A 16462-nucleotide genomic window follows, 5' to 3' on the forward strand; every position below is an offset into this window, starting at 1 on the left:
TCAAATCTGTAAATTGATTGGTCTAGATTCACCAGGTGTTTGAATTTTAAAAGTGGCCTAAGTAACCCCGTTTTACAGTACTTCAAAATTCTACTCTTTTGGACTTAATTGTTGAATCATGAATATAATATAAATATATATATATATAGAACTATAAAATGCATTGGTACTTACTCTTGATGTTGACAAAGATGGAAGTAATCCAAAACCAATACGCCGAAATCACACACACACACACGTACTGGTGGTACACACACGTACTGGCAGCACAACTGTCAAAGACACAATGTCCCACTCCTTGTAGAACAACTCCTTTTATACCCCAGTTCAGGATCTGGAGGGATTTTTTTTCCCCTTTTTTCCCGATTTTATGTGTTTTTAATTTTTTTTTTTCAATTTTTTTTTTCTCAATTTTTTTTTTTTGTGACCTTGAGGTTAGGGTGGTTGACCTGGATGACCTTGAGGTTAAGGTTATTGACCTGGATGACCTTGAGGTGGGTGTGGTTGACCTTGATGACCTTGAGGTAGGTGTGGTTGACCTAGATGACCTTGAGGTGGGTGTGGTTGACCTAGATGACCTTGTGGTGGGTGTGGTTGACCTAGATGACCTTGAGGTTAGGGTGGTTGACCTGGATGACCTTAAGGTTAGGGTGGTTGACCTGGATGACCTTGAGGTTAGGGTGGTTGACCTGGATGACCTTGAGGTTAGGGTGGTTGACCTGGATTTTTTTTTCCATTTTTTTTTTTCAATTTTTTTTTCAATTTTTTTTTTTTTCAATTTTTTTTATTTTTTTTTCTCAATTTTTTTTTTTTTTTTGTGACCTTGAGGTTAGGGTGGTTGACCTGGATGACCTTGAGGTTAAGGTGATTGACCTGGATGACCTTTAGGTGGGTGTGGTTGACCTTGATGACCTTGAGGTAGGTGTGGTTGACCTAGATGACCTTGAGGTGGGTGTGGTTGACCTAGATGACCTTGTGGTGGGTGTGGTTGACCTAGATGACCTTGAGGTTAGGATGGTTGACCTGGATGACCTTGAGGTTAGGGTGGTTGACCTGGATGACCTTGAGGTTAGGGTGGTTGACCTGGATGACCTTGAGGTTAGGGTGGTTGACCTGGATGACCTTGAGGTTAGGGTGGTTGACCTGGATGACCTTGAGGTTAGGGTGGTTGACCTAGATGACCTTGAGGTGGGTGTGGTTGACCTGGATGACCTTGAGGTTGGGGGTGGTTGACCTGGATGACCTTGAGGTTGGGGGTGGTTGACCTGGATGACCTTGAGATAATGGCCGGTCCTGGCACACTTGTGTGCCAGGACCGGCCTTTCATATCTACTTATATCACAACATTTTTCATCTATGTAAACTTGACGTTGATGTTTTGCAGCTGGTGCCGGAGTGGCTTGCTTGAAACAGCACCGAATGGATTGAAGAGACGGGTGGTGTGGAAAGCAGTGTTCATTCCCCAATCTGAACCCGAAAACAAGGCTGGGAGAGGTAGTGGAACGGAGGAGGGGAATCAATTTGCTAGCACGAATTTGGTTCACAATCCTGTCTGAACCAAGTTTCATGAGCTCATCTGAGAGTAGCCAAACCTAGCCAAGGCAATGAATCGTGAGAATTCGTGATACTGATTTAGTATCAGCCATCTTGAACATAACGAATAAATTAAAATTTGGTGGCAGTAAACAGTAAAAAAGCAGTAAACAAGAAGTAGTCTAAGCGTGACAGTTTTGAGGTTATACGGTATGGTTTCGGGTAATACATTTATAACTTCTTTAAAGGGAGACACAACCATGTGGCGTCAGGACAACAAGCTTCCTCAAGGAGCGGTTACAAACGGAAGTGAACTGGGAAGCAAAAAGGCGGGGGAAGCCAGGGAGAACAGTGCCAACTACATATTGAGCTAGGTGATCTCAGAGCGGCTGATGGCAGTGGCATGCTAGATGGCCGTGGGTGAGCGCGGTCGATTCAAATGGCTGGCCCATACATACTCCCCCCCAAAAACGAACAGTTTTTAAATCGGGTAAAGCAGCAACAAACACTGTACATTGCGGCAGGGCGGTCGGCAATAACTAGATGGTGATGGGTCTGCGGTCTTGATTACAGTGAGTGGAGAAGTCCAGAGCGATGTGGTGTGAACACGGGCGCGTGATGTGAAGACAAGCGGGGCGGCACAGCACAAGTTGTGGAATGCGCGTAGACATGAACTGCGGTGTGGTCATAGAAGTTGACAAGTGGGGTGGCACAGCACAAGTTGCGGAATGCGCGTAGACATGAACTGTGGTGCGGTCATAGAAGTAGACAAGCAGGGCAGCAACAGAGGTGTGGTCATCAAAACAGCTAAGTGGAGCAAAGCAGCAAACAGCGGTGCGGTCATCAGGATGTTGCGGCAGAGTAGATAACACAAGGCGGCGATAATGAAGCAACGCGGACAGTCACAGGTGCGGTCAATAGAGATGCAGTCATCAAAACAGCTAAGGGGCGATTGCTGAGATCGGGTCTGGCTAATCCCGGCGCAACGTTAGTCTAGCGCAACTTTGCTCTCGGCTAAAAAATTGGTTTGCTGAGATCGAGTTTAGCTGCCAATTATCTTTTGGTCGAGAGCAACTTTGATCTGCGGTTTAGCCAGACTGACGCTCAAGTTTAGCCAGACCGAAGCGCAACTGGAGGAATCCGCAGGGAATTATTGTCGCAATGTTGGCAGCAGCCGTCTCGAATGCTTCTCGACTACCACACTGTCCGCATTCACTCACTTCGTCACTCTGCCACCCTCAGTTATTCATTCCAATATCCTGATTCATTTTGTTTTGTAATTAGTGTAGTATATTAATAGGCTAGTGTATTAGTGTTTGTGTAGATAGTGTATTAATAGGCTAGTGTTTAGTGTTAGTGTGGGTAGTTATAGGCAGTAGAAATGGCAGAGTCGAAAAAAAGAATAAACTTCACCAAAGTCGAACTGACATTGATCAAGTCTCTAGTTGTGAGCCGACCCATAATCGAGAAAAAATTACATGATCAAAAAACTGAGAACTTGAGAAAAATAGCGTGGGAAGAGATTCTAATAGAGTTCAATGCTGCGGGACTAAATTGTAAAAGGAACGTTGAACAGTTGAAAGGAGCATGGAAAAGAATCAAGAATGACTACAAATCCCAAAAATCGGAGGAAAGGAGGAGTAGATTCCGCACTGGAGGGGGGCCCCCATCACCACCGAAAGTTGAGGATCCCGAAATGGAAGAGTTGTTCAAAGACCAAGTACCAATTGAAAATATTCCGGACGACGATGACGACTTCAATGACTATAATAGCGGTAAGTTAACAAGTCCAGACTGATTAGTCTATTATAATAATTATTGATAATTATAATAATTGATAATTATAATAATTAATTATATTCCTTGTGTTTCACTCCTGATTAACATCATCTACATGTTGCCAGGAAGGGAAAGATCAATATATTGGATTTCTCATATAGTAAAGTACGTAATATAAAGCTCATAGCACATAGAAAATCATCTGCTCGAAGTTCGCTTTCTTCAAAGTTGCCCAAATTTGGTATGGTTGCATTTTTTATAACACCAATGTGTTTCAATTGAGTCAACTGAACTGAAGTCTAGTTGAATTCAACTAGACTTTAGTCCAGTTCTTTGCATTCGTGAGCAGCTTACGAACCTTTTATTTTGCTGGTTGAGTGCAGTGATGTATAACCTGATTACCACGTTTCTACCCCACAATAACACATCTGGACAAAGTTTCGGGCTATAGAACAATGGTACGACAAATATTCATCAACACAGATGTTCAGTACCTATCACATTCTGCTTGTCATACTGAATCTCAAGAAATTAAATTTTTCCTCCAACGACGAAATCTAAGCTTTGTATCATATTGTATGCTGACATGCCAATCTGCTCTCAATTACAACAGTCTTTGAAATGGATGGCCTTTAGTTATTGCTATTCTTAGAAAACCAGTGAACCGTGAGTTTCTTTAGTGAATAATTTTTTGTAGATTTCTACCTGCTATCTGCAACTTGGTTGCTCTTTGTTCTCACACCCTAAAGACAGTTCTCAAAAATAAAAGGCTGTTGTCATGCTAGAAAACAACAGCTATAGTTTACCAAGCGAAAATGAGTCTCTCAAGGCCACTGCAATGTTGCCACTGGTTGCCACTGTTGCCACCCCTCACTCGACCAGTCTATATTTCTACACCCTGAACATCGCTCTTTCCTTCTCATACCTTCCCTCTTCCTCTTTTCCGTCACTACCTGTCACAAATTCTTTTGAGCACGTCATGTTCAAAAGTTCTATTGTGTCATTCTTTGAAGTTAGAACAATAACAACCCCCGTTACCTCCTCCCATCATCCGCTATAATATTCTTCAACATCATGAAATGAAGGAAAGAATATTGTTATGTACCTATAATGTATAACTCTTTCTTGAGTCATGACATCAAGAAATCCAATTTTATAATGATGATTAGATTTTTCTTTATAAATGCAACTATTTATAAACTGAGCTATTACTTCATAAAGGTTACTTGAAGACTTTATAATAATCAATTGGAAGTGGAGTGATGTAATTTTATTTATTTTAGTCAATATTCTTGTAGTGCCCACTTCACTCTGCATTTTTCAATTTGCATGAATTCTCATTTGATTCCCATCACACTTCATCCAGGCTTTGGACAGATAAGACAAACAATACTCCCCACTTACAGAATATTTTAGATGCATGGAAGATGTTTCTCATCACTGTGAAGCAAGTTTTTATCCAGATGAAAATAGAAATAATACAAAAAAATTAAACTAGAATTTAAACTAAAATTAAACTAAATTTCAACTTGTAACAAGTAGTTTTCAACTTATCACACTTGATAATTATAGAAAAAAAGAAGAAAATAAAAAATTAAACTTATAAAAAAAATTTAATTTATCACACTCACTTGATATAACATAATATAAATAATTACAATTATTCAACTAATAATAGTTTTGAAACTTATCAGACTTGATGTAATACTATATAAATAAATTTACAATTATTAATACTTTCAACCTATAACAAACAGTTTTGAGTCTTATAAAACTAGTATATAAGAATAATGATATTTGATATAATATAATGAAGGAAATCCATTTTTTCAGATCATGATGGAACTGAGGTACTGGAGGGTACGAGGTCAGCAAGCCCAAAGCCTGACACGCCGATAGCGGGCACCTCCACAGCACCTGATTCCCGTGCAACCACTCCGGGATCTGCAACTGGATCCGCTCAACCACGCATCAAACGTGTCTCATCCAATGCAGACAAGTTCCACAAGAAGAAAATGGAGTACCTTGAAGAGGAACATAAACTTAGATTGACTGTCATCAATGAAGAACATAGGGCTAAAATGGAAGCCATTGAGAAGGAGAAAAAATATTGGACTTTGATGGAGGCCAATGCCCAGAAACAAATATCTTTTCAAAGGGAAAACTCTCACAGCTCCATTGAGCAAAAAACGTTTGAGTTACTAAGTGGAAGCATTGAACATAATTGAATGCCCGGTTATCAAGGGCAAAAACTTTTGTTTGATAAATTTATTGGTAATTATTTCACTCAAGATTACTTTCATATTCTTTTCTCCATTTGTCATTATCATTATCACTTATTTATCATTTTATAATATCCAATAAAATAGATTCATACTTCAACAGCCCAACCAACTTATTAAAAACATATCACTCATGAAGTTATGACAATATTGTAATGAACTTTGTGTATTGAGGCAAAAGACTAATGCAATTTTGTCATAGCCATTTCTCACTTATTGACTGAAGCACACCAAACGTCATTGTCGTTTTTATCTCAAGAATATTTGTTCAAGAAGTTGATTATTTATATTACTCACTTCAGTTTGTGAAGTGACGGCGGATAATTTGATTACGTGTTAAGATTCCGTCGGGGCGGTCAGCTACCTCAGGTTGGTCTTCATTCTCTTCCATGTCATAATCTTCAGGAAGTGGCTCCAAAACGTCTTCAAATAATCCTTTTTTTATTCCAAAGTTGTGAAGTATGGCGCAAGCAACAATGACAATACAACAACGACGGGGACTGAACCGTAAGGTGTTGTTATTGTGCAAACATCTGTGGAAAAACATAAATTCAAACTTTATAAACACTAAACTTGTATTTTGGAGATTCACAGTATTCATTCATCCAATTATAATATGTTGAAAGATTCGCTAAAAAACGCCTTTGGAAACTGTAAAATAATAGTATACTATAGACCTAAGTGACTCCAAAACATGTTCAAATAATCCTATTCCAAAGCTGTGAAGTATGGCGCAAGCAATAATGACAATACAACAACGACGGGGACTGAACCGTAAGGTGTTGTTTAATGGCTGCATTGATGGAAATTACTTTGATATTGTCAAATGCTAAATTTATTCAAATGCTAATGAGTTAATATTATTATTAAATGAAAACCCAAATTAAATGCTGTAAATCACCCTGAAGACTTTATAATAATAATTCTGAAGATTGGGTACATTTTTGGTCTTATCTAAGAGTCCGGAGACCAGACTTATAACCGTGTTGAAATATTTTATAATATTGAAAAATCTTCGATGTAATTTTTGAAAAATTATTTTTTAATCTATTGCTGCTCACAACGGTGGGATATCCAGTATAATGTTGTTTCCAATCAATACAGGAGCAGTAATGACTGGCCACATTCTGAAAAGTCTATGTTGCTTGTATTTGTTGAAAAAGTTTATAATTAACTATTATCTGCAAAAATAAAGCTTCAAAGTTTCCCATTACAGTCAAACTAATTGTATATGGGCAAAATTACCTGAATCTGTTTTTCAGTAGACCAAACATCCTCTCAACTGTCGATCTGGTCCTTATTAAAGCTCGTTGATATCGTTGCTCCGCTGGAGTTTGTGGTCGAAGAAGTGGTGTCATCAAAAATCTGGAATTATATTAATCATGTACTGAATGATTTGTTCAGAACCTTTAATGTAAAAGAGTTGAATAATTCAATTGTTGAAATATCACCTGAAATATGCAATAGTAATACTCATTCCTTCAATGATAGATCACAAAGAGCATAGTATTATGATCAACCTGGGCTGAGCCTGCACTATTTCGATGAGATTTCCAAGTTCTCAAATTTTGACGAGTAATCAAACCAAGGCTATTTATTTTCCCAACACTCTATAAAAACATCTGTATGTCTGGAATAAATGAATTCAAGTACGAGAAATCAATTTAGATAACTATAAGGTAAAATAGTAATATCATTATTTACGGTACTTTGAATTCACATTGCTAAGCAAACCAGTATAAGAGCTTCAAATACTTATATAACGCTTAATTTGCTTTACAGATATTAATAATGTTTGAGTATGAAAGTATTATTGAATACTACATCAAATTGTTTAAATAATCATTGATTGGGAGGGTATGTCAGAAAACCTTATCTGCAATATTTTAGGATTAAATCAACAGTGTACTTGCCTGTTACATGCGTATCCACTATCTCCGATCAGAATCCCACCCATATCACGTTCTTCAAAAGTTGAATATAGTGAAGAGTTTTTCAGAACTCGGGAGTCGTGCGTACTCCCTTTCCACCGAGCAACAATATTAGTAAACTCCATATCAGCTCCAGCCGCTGCCAATACATTGATTGAAAATCTCCCTTTTCTACTCCGGTACTCTTCTTTGTCAGCAGTTGTGGGGCAGACAATGGGGATGAGAGTGCCATCGACACAACTGAGCACATTTGGGAACCCATATTTCACAAAAAATTTAGTTTTTGTTCTCCTAGCATATTCTCCTGTAGGGAATTTGATAAAGTCTTTTTTCATTGCTACACAAATAGCTATCGCGACACTGTGTACAATGCGACATGAAGCCGCAGTACTCACATTCAATAAATCGCCAGTCTCTCTGTGGAAAGTACCATCCGCGAAAAATCTAAGTGCAATCAACACTTTTCTCCATATAGGAATACTGTGGTGAGCTCTTCGATCAGGAGGAGCTCCTCCCAACCTTGGGGTTAAAAGCTCTATAAGTTCTTTCACAGCATCCTTATTAAACCTGAATCTACTTCTGAACTCTTCATCCGTCAAATCTTCAAAAGGATTAAAAATCGGGTAACGTCTTCGCCACAAACGAGGTTCTTGGTAATCCAAATATTCAAGGTAATCCATGTATTAGTTCGTCCACTACTTCATTCACGCACAAGAGTCGAGTTGAGTGTAGTGAAGACTACTGTTGAGAGTTGAGTGTAGACTATTTCGACATCGCTGCAAACGCAGCTGCCTCCTTAGCAACGCAACTGCCTCCTTGGCAACAACCGACCAACCAACTATTATAGAAAACATAATTCTATCGTAGCCTAGATTCGTAACCATAGGCCAGTTCAGCTGTGTAGATTTTACATCAGCCGATCTCACGTTTATCATAAATTGTTATATTATACTAGCTTGCCTGGCGAACTTTGTACTGCCAAAAAGTCCTTATTAATACCAGTAAACAATTTATCTGTTTATTACAGCTGGTAACTTTAGATGCTGAATCATATTATCACAATTCATGATCTTGAATCATTATCATCTTCCCGTCCACCAATATAATAATATATTATCTAGTAATAATTTCGTCGGCTGATGAAACGCAACTGTGGTTATTATATAGGTATTTAAATATCATACTATTATGCATATTTATATATAAATCTAAATATAAAGATGATTCGGACCCAAAAATTATCATTGGTTATAAAACTATCAAATGGAAATTCCGTACATAACTTTCAACATAGGGAACTAGGAATAGTTGTGTCACTATTAGTAGTGACAGTGTGACATAGTGACAACTGTGGTCATGTCACAGTTGTGAGATAGTTGTGTCACTACAGCTCGATACAGAGGTAAATCTGAACTACAGATATTTGCTACTCAGAGATAAAACTGCACCTGAAGTTACTGCTATTAACTCAAATAATAATAATAATATATTTTCCTTTGTAATAAATAATGTGCATTATTAATTTTCTGGTCGCTTGGAGATATTTTAATTTCCGTTTTTTGATGTAAGTATGTATTGAAAATCAATGAAAATTTTTTTTTCAAATATGACTTTATGGGTAATGAAATTGTTCAGAATTCAAAGACGAACCCCAATTTGACATTGGTTTTTGATAAAATCGAAACAATAGCTAGTTAATAGCTTAATCCCGAACTTAAACCTGCCTCCTAGCTGGTCTAAGTTGGAGTCTAAAATCATCGTTTTTGCTCCTGAGATTATCACATTTTAGCCTGCTCCCGATCTCAGCAATCCACCGAGATTATCTTTTAAACCCGAGTTGATCTACGCTTGAACTCAGCAATCCACCGAGATTAAGTTTTAGCCTAGACTGGAACTCAGCAAACCGATTTTTAGACCGCAGGTTTTTCCCTGCGATAATTGCCGGTCGGCCAACTTTTGCGCTCGAGCGTGGTTAATCCCGATCTCAGCAAACCGATTTTTGATCTGCAGCGCAAAAACCGGTTTTTAGCCGAGCGCAAGAGATAAACCCGATCTCAGCAATCGCCCCTAAGTGGAGCAAAGCAGCAAACAGCGGTGCGGTCATCAGGATGTAGCAGCAGAGTAGATAACACAAGGCGGCGGCAACGAAGCGACACGGACAGTCATAGGTTGTGCGGGTAAAACCAAACTATTTACAATAACATTGCTAGATTGTTCTAAATGAGGCAGTGAGTCGGAGGCGGCAGATCTGAGGCAGCGGGAGGCGGCAGGGCGGAGCAGCAGGAGGCGGCAGGTTTGAAAGGCAGTGCCACAACATACCTTCCTTCAGAGGTGCGATAAGTAGTGGATTGGTACAGTTTCTCACACAACTCATCTTCGGGCGGTGACTCTTTTCGAATGGGGATGGCATCTTTGGTTTCCCAAAATTTGTTCATGACAGTGTTGAGCTGTGCTTCCTGTGCAAACATAGTGCAAATGAGCTGCATTTTGTTGAGCGGTGCGGGTGAGTCCTCAATATTCAATCTTCCACTCAAAACATAACCAAAGATTGTGGCAAAGGCGGCAGGGCTACCAGGAATAATGGAATTTTCTGCGGATATAAAGATGCTGGAGTATAAATCGGCACCAATCAGTAGGTCGATTTCAGCAGGCTCATCAAAATTAGGATCAGCGAGGTTCAGATGTGCAAACGAACTCTTTAGTGCGGGGTGAAGCAGAAAGACAGGAAGATTGCCAGCAATTTGATCTAATACAAGAGCTTCGGTAGAAAGAGCAATATCAAATTGAGGTTCGGAAAATATTCTTAACTCCACAATGCCTTTGACAGATGTCATTTTTTCAGAGATTCCATTCAGTTGGATTTGAGCGGGCACAACAACTAAACCCATTGTGGTGGCGGCTCGGGTGGTGATAATGGAGCGCATGGAACCAGAGTCCAACACAGCACGCAACAAGAAGGGTTAATTGTATTGGTTCAAGACTGTAATGACAGCGGTTCCAAGTAAAGCAGAAGCATGTATGGCCTTCACCTGAGTGCAGCCACTGAAAGTGTGTGGTATAGAAGATAGAGAACTGTTTGTTACATATTGTGCACTGGAGGCAGGGCTTGAACTTACGGGCGGAGATGCACAACTGTTGACTGGTGGCGAACTAGGAGGCAGATTAGAGCTGATAGCCAGGTTTGGTGCGCTGCTAGAAGGTGCATGATAAGAGCTTACTGGCGGTTGCGGTGGGGCAGCGGCAAAAGTCGGCACAGGTAGCGGGCTGAAACCAGGAGGAGGCGCCTGGTGCGCGGCGTTTTGGCTAGTACTGGTATGTGGGCGTCCATATTGATTTGGTGCTTGGTGCGGCTCAGCAAACCGATGTTCAGAGCGTTGTTCTTTAAAAAGTAATGATTGAAGATTATTAGCGTTATTGCACAGAAGCGTATGATGGTGATTAGAGCGGCAGTTCTTGCAGCAAATCATTGAGTTGCAATTTGCTTTCAGGTGAGACCCTAGGCAAACAAAGCACCTTTTGTGTTGCTTTACAATTTGATTGCGTTTGGATACTGATTCTCTTTTGAAAATGTTGCATCTATAGAATTGATGTCCTTCTGAACAAAGAACACAAATACCACCACTGATTGGATACCTAGTTTTAGTTGAAGAGAAGGGCTGCTTCCTCTGTTGATAATTACTTGTGCTAGGTTCAGCTTTAACAGAAACGGGATCTACATATTCAATGCTGGTGCTAATTACTTGGTCATATTTGCGGGTTAGTGCGGTCACTTCCAGAGATTTTTCTTGACTAGCCACAAAACTCAATAAACGGTCAAAGGTGGGAACTTGATCATCTGGTATGGATTCTTCAAATTTGGTGCGGACAGAAAGCAGTAATTTGCGAATGCACATCATGGTAATCAAAAAATCAGCTTGGTTCAGGTTCATGTTGAATAGTGATCGTTTGGCTGAGTTGAGCTCGATAGAAATTTTTTTCAAAGTTTCAGCCAGAGTAGTAGAAGGAACAAAGGTATCGAATTTATTATATAAACTATATGCTTGATACCGGATATTGTTGTATCGTTTGTGCAAGCTGTCATAGGCAGCTTTGTAGCATTCAGCAGTGTTGGCATAATTTTGAACCAAGGTCAAAGTGTCACCACTTAAATATGAAGTTAGAAGATGGTATTTGGCCTCACTGGAATAGTCTTTACTGGTGTGAACAGCAGCATCAAAAACATTTTTGAAAACATTCCATTCATGAGGTTTGCCTGAAAATGTAGGTATCTGCAACTGAGGTTTCACAAAATTATTAATTGGCAGTTCATTAGCGGTAACAGCAGGTTTAGGAATGGTATCAACCAGCTTGATACTATCAAATCTGGTTTGGAATTGGATTTGCAGTTCAGCAAACTCCAAGATAACTTCCTCAGATAGCGACTCTTCATCTGTTTCCTCATATTCACTCATTAATTTATCAAATTTTTTATCCAGACCATGTTACTTAGTAGCTCAGAAAATAAAATTGTTACCTTTAAAGGCATCTCGTTTGGGTATGGCGGGTTCACAGTGGACTGTAAGAGCGGTCTCCTCGTTCTGGTAGGCGGTAGCACGTTCAGATAATCAGGACTCACTTGCACTGGTGATGATGAATACATGGGCCCATGTCGCAGCGAAGAGATTACACAAAGAAGATCCAAATCTAGATATTTAGCGGAGTACTCTAACAATAACTTTTCCTAACTAGTTGCGGTAGTAGTTTAAATTCGAACAAGCGAAGCGGTAATACATTTATAACTTCTTTAAAAGGAGACACAACCGTGTGGCATCAGGACAACAAGCTTCCTCAAGGAGCGGTTACAAACGGAAGTGAACTGGGAAGCAAAAAGGCGGGGGAAGCCAGGGAGAACAGTGCCAACTACATATTGAGCTAGGCGATCTCAGAGCGGCTGATGGCAGTGGCATGCTAGATGGCTGTGGGTGAGCGTGGTCGATTCAAATGGCTGGCCCATACAATGATTATTAAACAAGAATCCAAAATCTAAACCACGACCCACTTGTTCTGTTTTCAGTAGGTGACCTGAATAGAATAATGCTACATTAACCATGTTTACAAAATTTCAGTGGAAAGACTCTGATGATAATAGTACTGTATGGAATCTTTTATCTGCATGGTTTGCTAAGACATTCTAAAATGGCTTTTAAACTCACTCATATTATGAAGTGATATTATAATTTCAAAATAACCCAAGTTGTGAGGTCTCGTATTATTAAGTTCTTGTTGGAATAATTCATTGAAAACCCTTAAAGGATTTCCCAATTCCTCCACAACAACCGCAGCAACTGGCCCTACAATGTTTGGTGCATCATAATAATTATTGTTATTCTGTTCCTTATCCAATTCTCCTAGAGTAAACTCATTTATTACAGCACGAGCCATGTTTGTTTTGCAAAACAACTTACTTTTAGTGTCACACCAGTGTGTGTGTGTTTTATTCAAATATTCGCGCCATCCAAATATTCAAAAGTACGCGCCAAACAGCATCGAACAGTCGATGTCTGGTTGTCGTTCCATGCAAAGACCTTAAAGAGATATAGACCCACAATGCCTATGCCTTCCCAATGATGGCTCTTACTTGAAATTGAAGGCCGCCATTGGGGTATTTTAGCACAAGATATTATATATTATTTCTTTTTAATACTATAGATCACAAAGGCATTGGTATGTAATAATCTTACTTCGACCATTAATATAATAGACACGGCTTCCCAATACCTCCACAATACATTGGGCAGAAGCAAACATAGCCGTATGACGTCACATGAAGGAGCAAAATGGCTGGATATTCTTGTACGGTATAGGCACGCTATCATATTTTTGTATTTTAATCAATTACCAGATGGTGATTTCTTTAAAAAATGGTGAGAAGTTGCTGTGCATATAACTGCATGGAGAGTGACATAAAAGGAAGTAGGATTTCTTTTCACAGGTAAGTAATTATCTAAGTTACATTCTTTTCAAATTAGGCTCAAGTTATCATTCAATAAGTCAATGTTAATGAAGAATGCAAACGTGAATTTGCTTGTTGTCTGTGTATAAAAAGGTATTTCAATGCCTGCAGCCGATTTGGAGATTCTAAATTTTATCATTTGATTTTGCATACAAAAATATTAATAAGATAGCAAAGATCACTGCGTCTATTAATGAACCAGGGACTTGGTTCTTATGTCCTATGATAGATTTCGTGTTGATGGCTCCACACTCTCCAAAGCAACAAATTTGAAATTGAGAGATCAATATCGTAGGGAGGCTGTTAGGGCAAAGCTTTCCTATAATGCAAGCCTTATAAGTGGAGCAGCAAATAGATGTTTGGCGGCATGGAGGGTCATTCGCACTGAGACAGCTTCTGCAGCTCCAAGAAGTGTTCCACTGACTGCGGATACTCTCAATGACCACTGGATTGACTCCATCCAGCAGATTGGAGACAGAATTGCATTGCAGACAACATCAGCATCACCTGTGCAGCTTCTTCTGGAGTCCAGGCAGCCGCCACCAGCTACACTGATCTGGCGCAGCGTGACAGGCGAGGACATCCTGCAGATTGCATCTGGGATCAAGAGTTCTACAAGCAAAGACATTTACTTTATGTCCAGTAGGTTTTTAAAAGGTATAATTAAGCTTATTCTAGTTCCCTTGACTCAGTGTATAAACGAGTGTCTGGCTCAGAATATTTTTCCTGAGGAGCTGAAACTGGCAAAAGTTGTGCCAATTCTCAAAAAGGGTTGCAAAATGGACCCCAATAATTATAGGCCCATCTCAATATTGCCTATACTAAGTAGGATTCTGGAAATTGTTATGGCTAGCCAATTGTATGAGTTCTGTGAGCTGAATGGTCTGTTTGCCGCCACCCAGTTTGGTTTCAGGTCGGGGAGGTCGGCTGATGGGGCTGTAGATTTAATTGTTAGGAAAATTTTTGAGAGCGGTGACCTTGCTGGGTTGACCCTCTGTGATCTCAGCAAGGCTTTTGATACCCTCAACTATGAGATTTTACTAACAAAGCTTTCCATGTATGGTATTACTGGTGGTCCCTTGCAGCTTCTCCGTTCCTACCTGGAGGGCCGCAGGCAGGCCGTTTTGGCAAACGGGGCCCTGTCACGGGTGAGGTGTGTGGATTGTGGAGTGCCGCAGGGCTCAATTCTGGGTCCCCTGCTTTTCTTGCTCATGATCAATGATGTAGCTCTTTCTAGGGACAGAATGGTGGTGTGTTATGCGGATGACACCTCCCTCCTGGATGTTGGCAGGAGTCTGGATGATGTGAGCTTACTAATGCAGGTGTCCATGGAGATGGCGGCTGACTGGTTCTCTGCAAACAGGTTTCTCCTAAATGCAGAAAAGACACAGACGATTGTTTTCAGCCTCAAGAATGGTAAGCAGCACGATTGTCCTCCAGTAAAGCTCCTGGGTTTTATGTTGGATAGGAGACTTTCCTGGGAGGTGCATATTCAAGGTGTCTGTTGCAGGCTGAGCAGGATCCTGTTCCTACTGAAGGGTCTGAAGAGGTGCATTCCCGCAGCCTATCTACCCATGTGCTATTTTACTTTCTTCCAGAGTGTGATGGCTTATGGTATCACACTTTGGGGCAGTTCCACCCATGTGAGGAGGGTCCTGCTTTTGCAGAAGAGGGCACTTAGAATCTTATGCAATGCTGAACACCTTGCCCATTGCCGCCCACTGTTTATACAAGAGGGTCTTCTAACTGTTTATGGCCTGTATATTTTCAGATCTGCTGTGAATGCATTTGGTGACCTGGAGATCCAGCCTGTCAGGGGAGACTCCCATGAGTATGGCACTCATAACAGATTACGGCTGGATCTCCCATACTGCAGGTTGGGGAGGACGCAATCCAGTATGGTCTACCTGCCGGGAAAGATTATAAATAAGCTGCCCATTTCAGTGAGGAGTCTACCTGTGGCTGCCCTAAAGCGAAGGTTGAAGCACTTCCTGCAGGAGAATCCTTTCTACTCACTTAACGAATTCTTTTGAATGTGACAGTGCACTGGTGAGTAGATATTTTTGACTTTTTTTGGCACTGTGATGTCCGCTGCTGGTTTTGCCTTTTTTGGCTTTTATGTTTTCTCCTGACTTGTCTCTTGTGAGCATGCCCTGCATGGTCACTTTATGGACAGAAAGTTTATTATTATTATTATTATTCACTTAATAATTCATGAAAGTTGTAGAATTAAGAGCTCCCTCTATCACTTATCATATAGATTTATATTATTAATGTTATGTGTAATTTCGGTAAGTAGTCTAGTTTTTTAAGCTCTTCATCTACTCATCTAAATCTTCATGAAGAATGTACTTTTTGTAATATAAAAGGCCTATGTAGTTTTATTTTTGAAAAAAATATTCATAATAGTAGATAGCAAAGATCACTGCCTCTATTAATGCACTTAATAATTCACGAAAGTTGTGTACCTAAACGAAGTTGTAGAATTAAGAGCTCCCTCTATCACTTATATAGATTTGTATTATTAATATTATGTGCCTAATTTCTATAAGTAGTCTAGTTTTTCTAAGCTCTTCATCTACTCATCTAAATCTTCATGAAGGATGTACTTTTTGCTGGCCTGATATTAATTCTGATTGTAATATGATTATATGTAGTGTTCTAGTTTTGAAAATATTATCCATCATAGTAGATAGCCAGATCACTGCCTTTATTAATGCACTTAATAATAATTAACAAAAGTTCTATGGACAAAGTTGTAGAATTAAGCGTTCCTTCAGCTCAATGAAGCTGAATATATTATTAGTATTATTAATATTACCGTATGTACCTACTTAATTTTGATAAGTAATTTTTCATGCTCTCCATCTACTTTGCTGTTAACATATCTGTAAACTACTACTCTATTAATCATAGAATGCAATAAATTATTGTTACTGCCGATA

The 16462-nt window shown here is 39.6% G+C and overlaps 3 protein-coding genes across 5 annotated transcripts; 1 reads left to right on the forward strand and 2 right to left on the reverse strand.

Moving 5' to 3' along the window:
- The first annotated feature begins 1359 nt into the window (after nt 1-1359).
- Nucleotides 1360-5691, forward strand: LOC111044476 (myb/SANT-like DNA-binding domain-containing protein 3). Of its 2 annotated transcripts, XM_039423821.1 has the most exons (3): nt 1360-3308; nt 5146-5182; nt 5255-5691. In XM_039423821.1, the coding sequence occupies exons 1-3, from the start codon at nt 2915-2917 to the stop codon at nt 5538-5540; spliced, it is 717 nt and encodes a 238-aa protein (XP_039279755.1). In that variant the 5' UTR covers nt 1360-2914; the 3' UTR covers nt 5541-5691. The 2 variants fall into 2 exon arrangements, with proteins under 2 accessions (XP_039279755.1, XP_022185330.2); XM_022329638.2 differs by having other exon boundaries at nt 1371-3308; nt 5146-5691.
- On the reverse strand, nt 5198-8090 carry LOC120350434 (putative nuclease HARBI1). Of its 2 annotated transcripts, XM_039423823.1 has the most exons (4): nt 7508-8090; nt 6840-6959; nt 5892-6127; nt 5198-5336 (listed from the first exon to the last, which is right to left on the reverse strand). In XM_039423823.1, exons 1-3 carry the CDS (start codon nt 7858-7860, stop codon nt 5893-5895), a joined length of 708 nt encoding a protein of 235 aa, XP_039279757.1. In that variant the 5' UTR covers nt 7861-8090; the 3' UTR covers nt 5198-5336; nt 5892. The 2 variants fall into 2 exon arrangements, with proteins under 2 accessions (XP_039279757.1, XP_039279758.1); XM_039423824.1 differs by lacking the exon at nt 6840-6959.
- Nucleotides 8091-9741: 1651 nt separating this feature from the next.
- On the reverse strand, nt 9742-10413 carry LOC111044742. Its single transcript, XM_022329959.2, has one exon. The coding sequence runs from the start codon at nt 10411-10413 to the stop codon at nt 9742-9744; it is 672 nt and encodes a 223-aa protein (XP_022185651.2).
- Nucleotides 10414-16462: the final 6049 nt, after the last annotated feature.

The sequence above is a fragment of the Nilaparvata lugens genome, chromosome 3 (genome assembly GCF_014356525.2).
Source record: "Nilaparvata lugens isolate BPH chromosome 3, ASM1435652v1, whole genome shotgun sequence".
Classification (NCBI taxonomy): domain Eukaryota; kingdom Metazoa; phylum Arthropoda; class Insecta; order Hemiptera; family Delphacidae; genus Nilaparvata; species Nilaparvata lugens.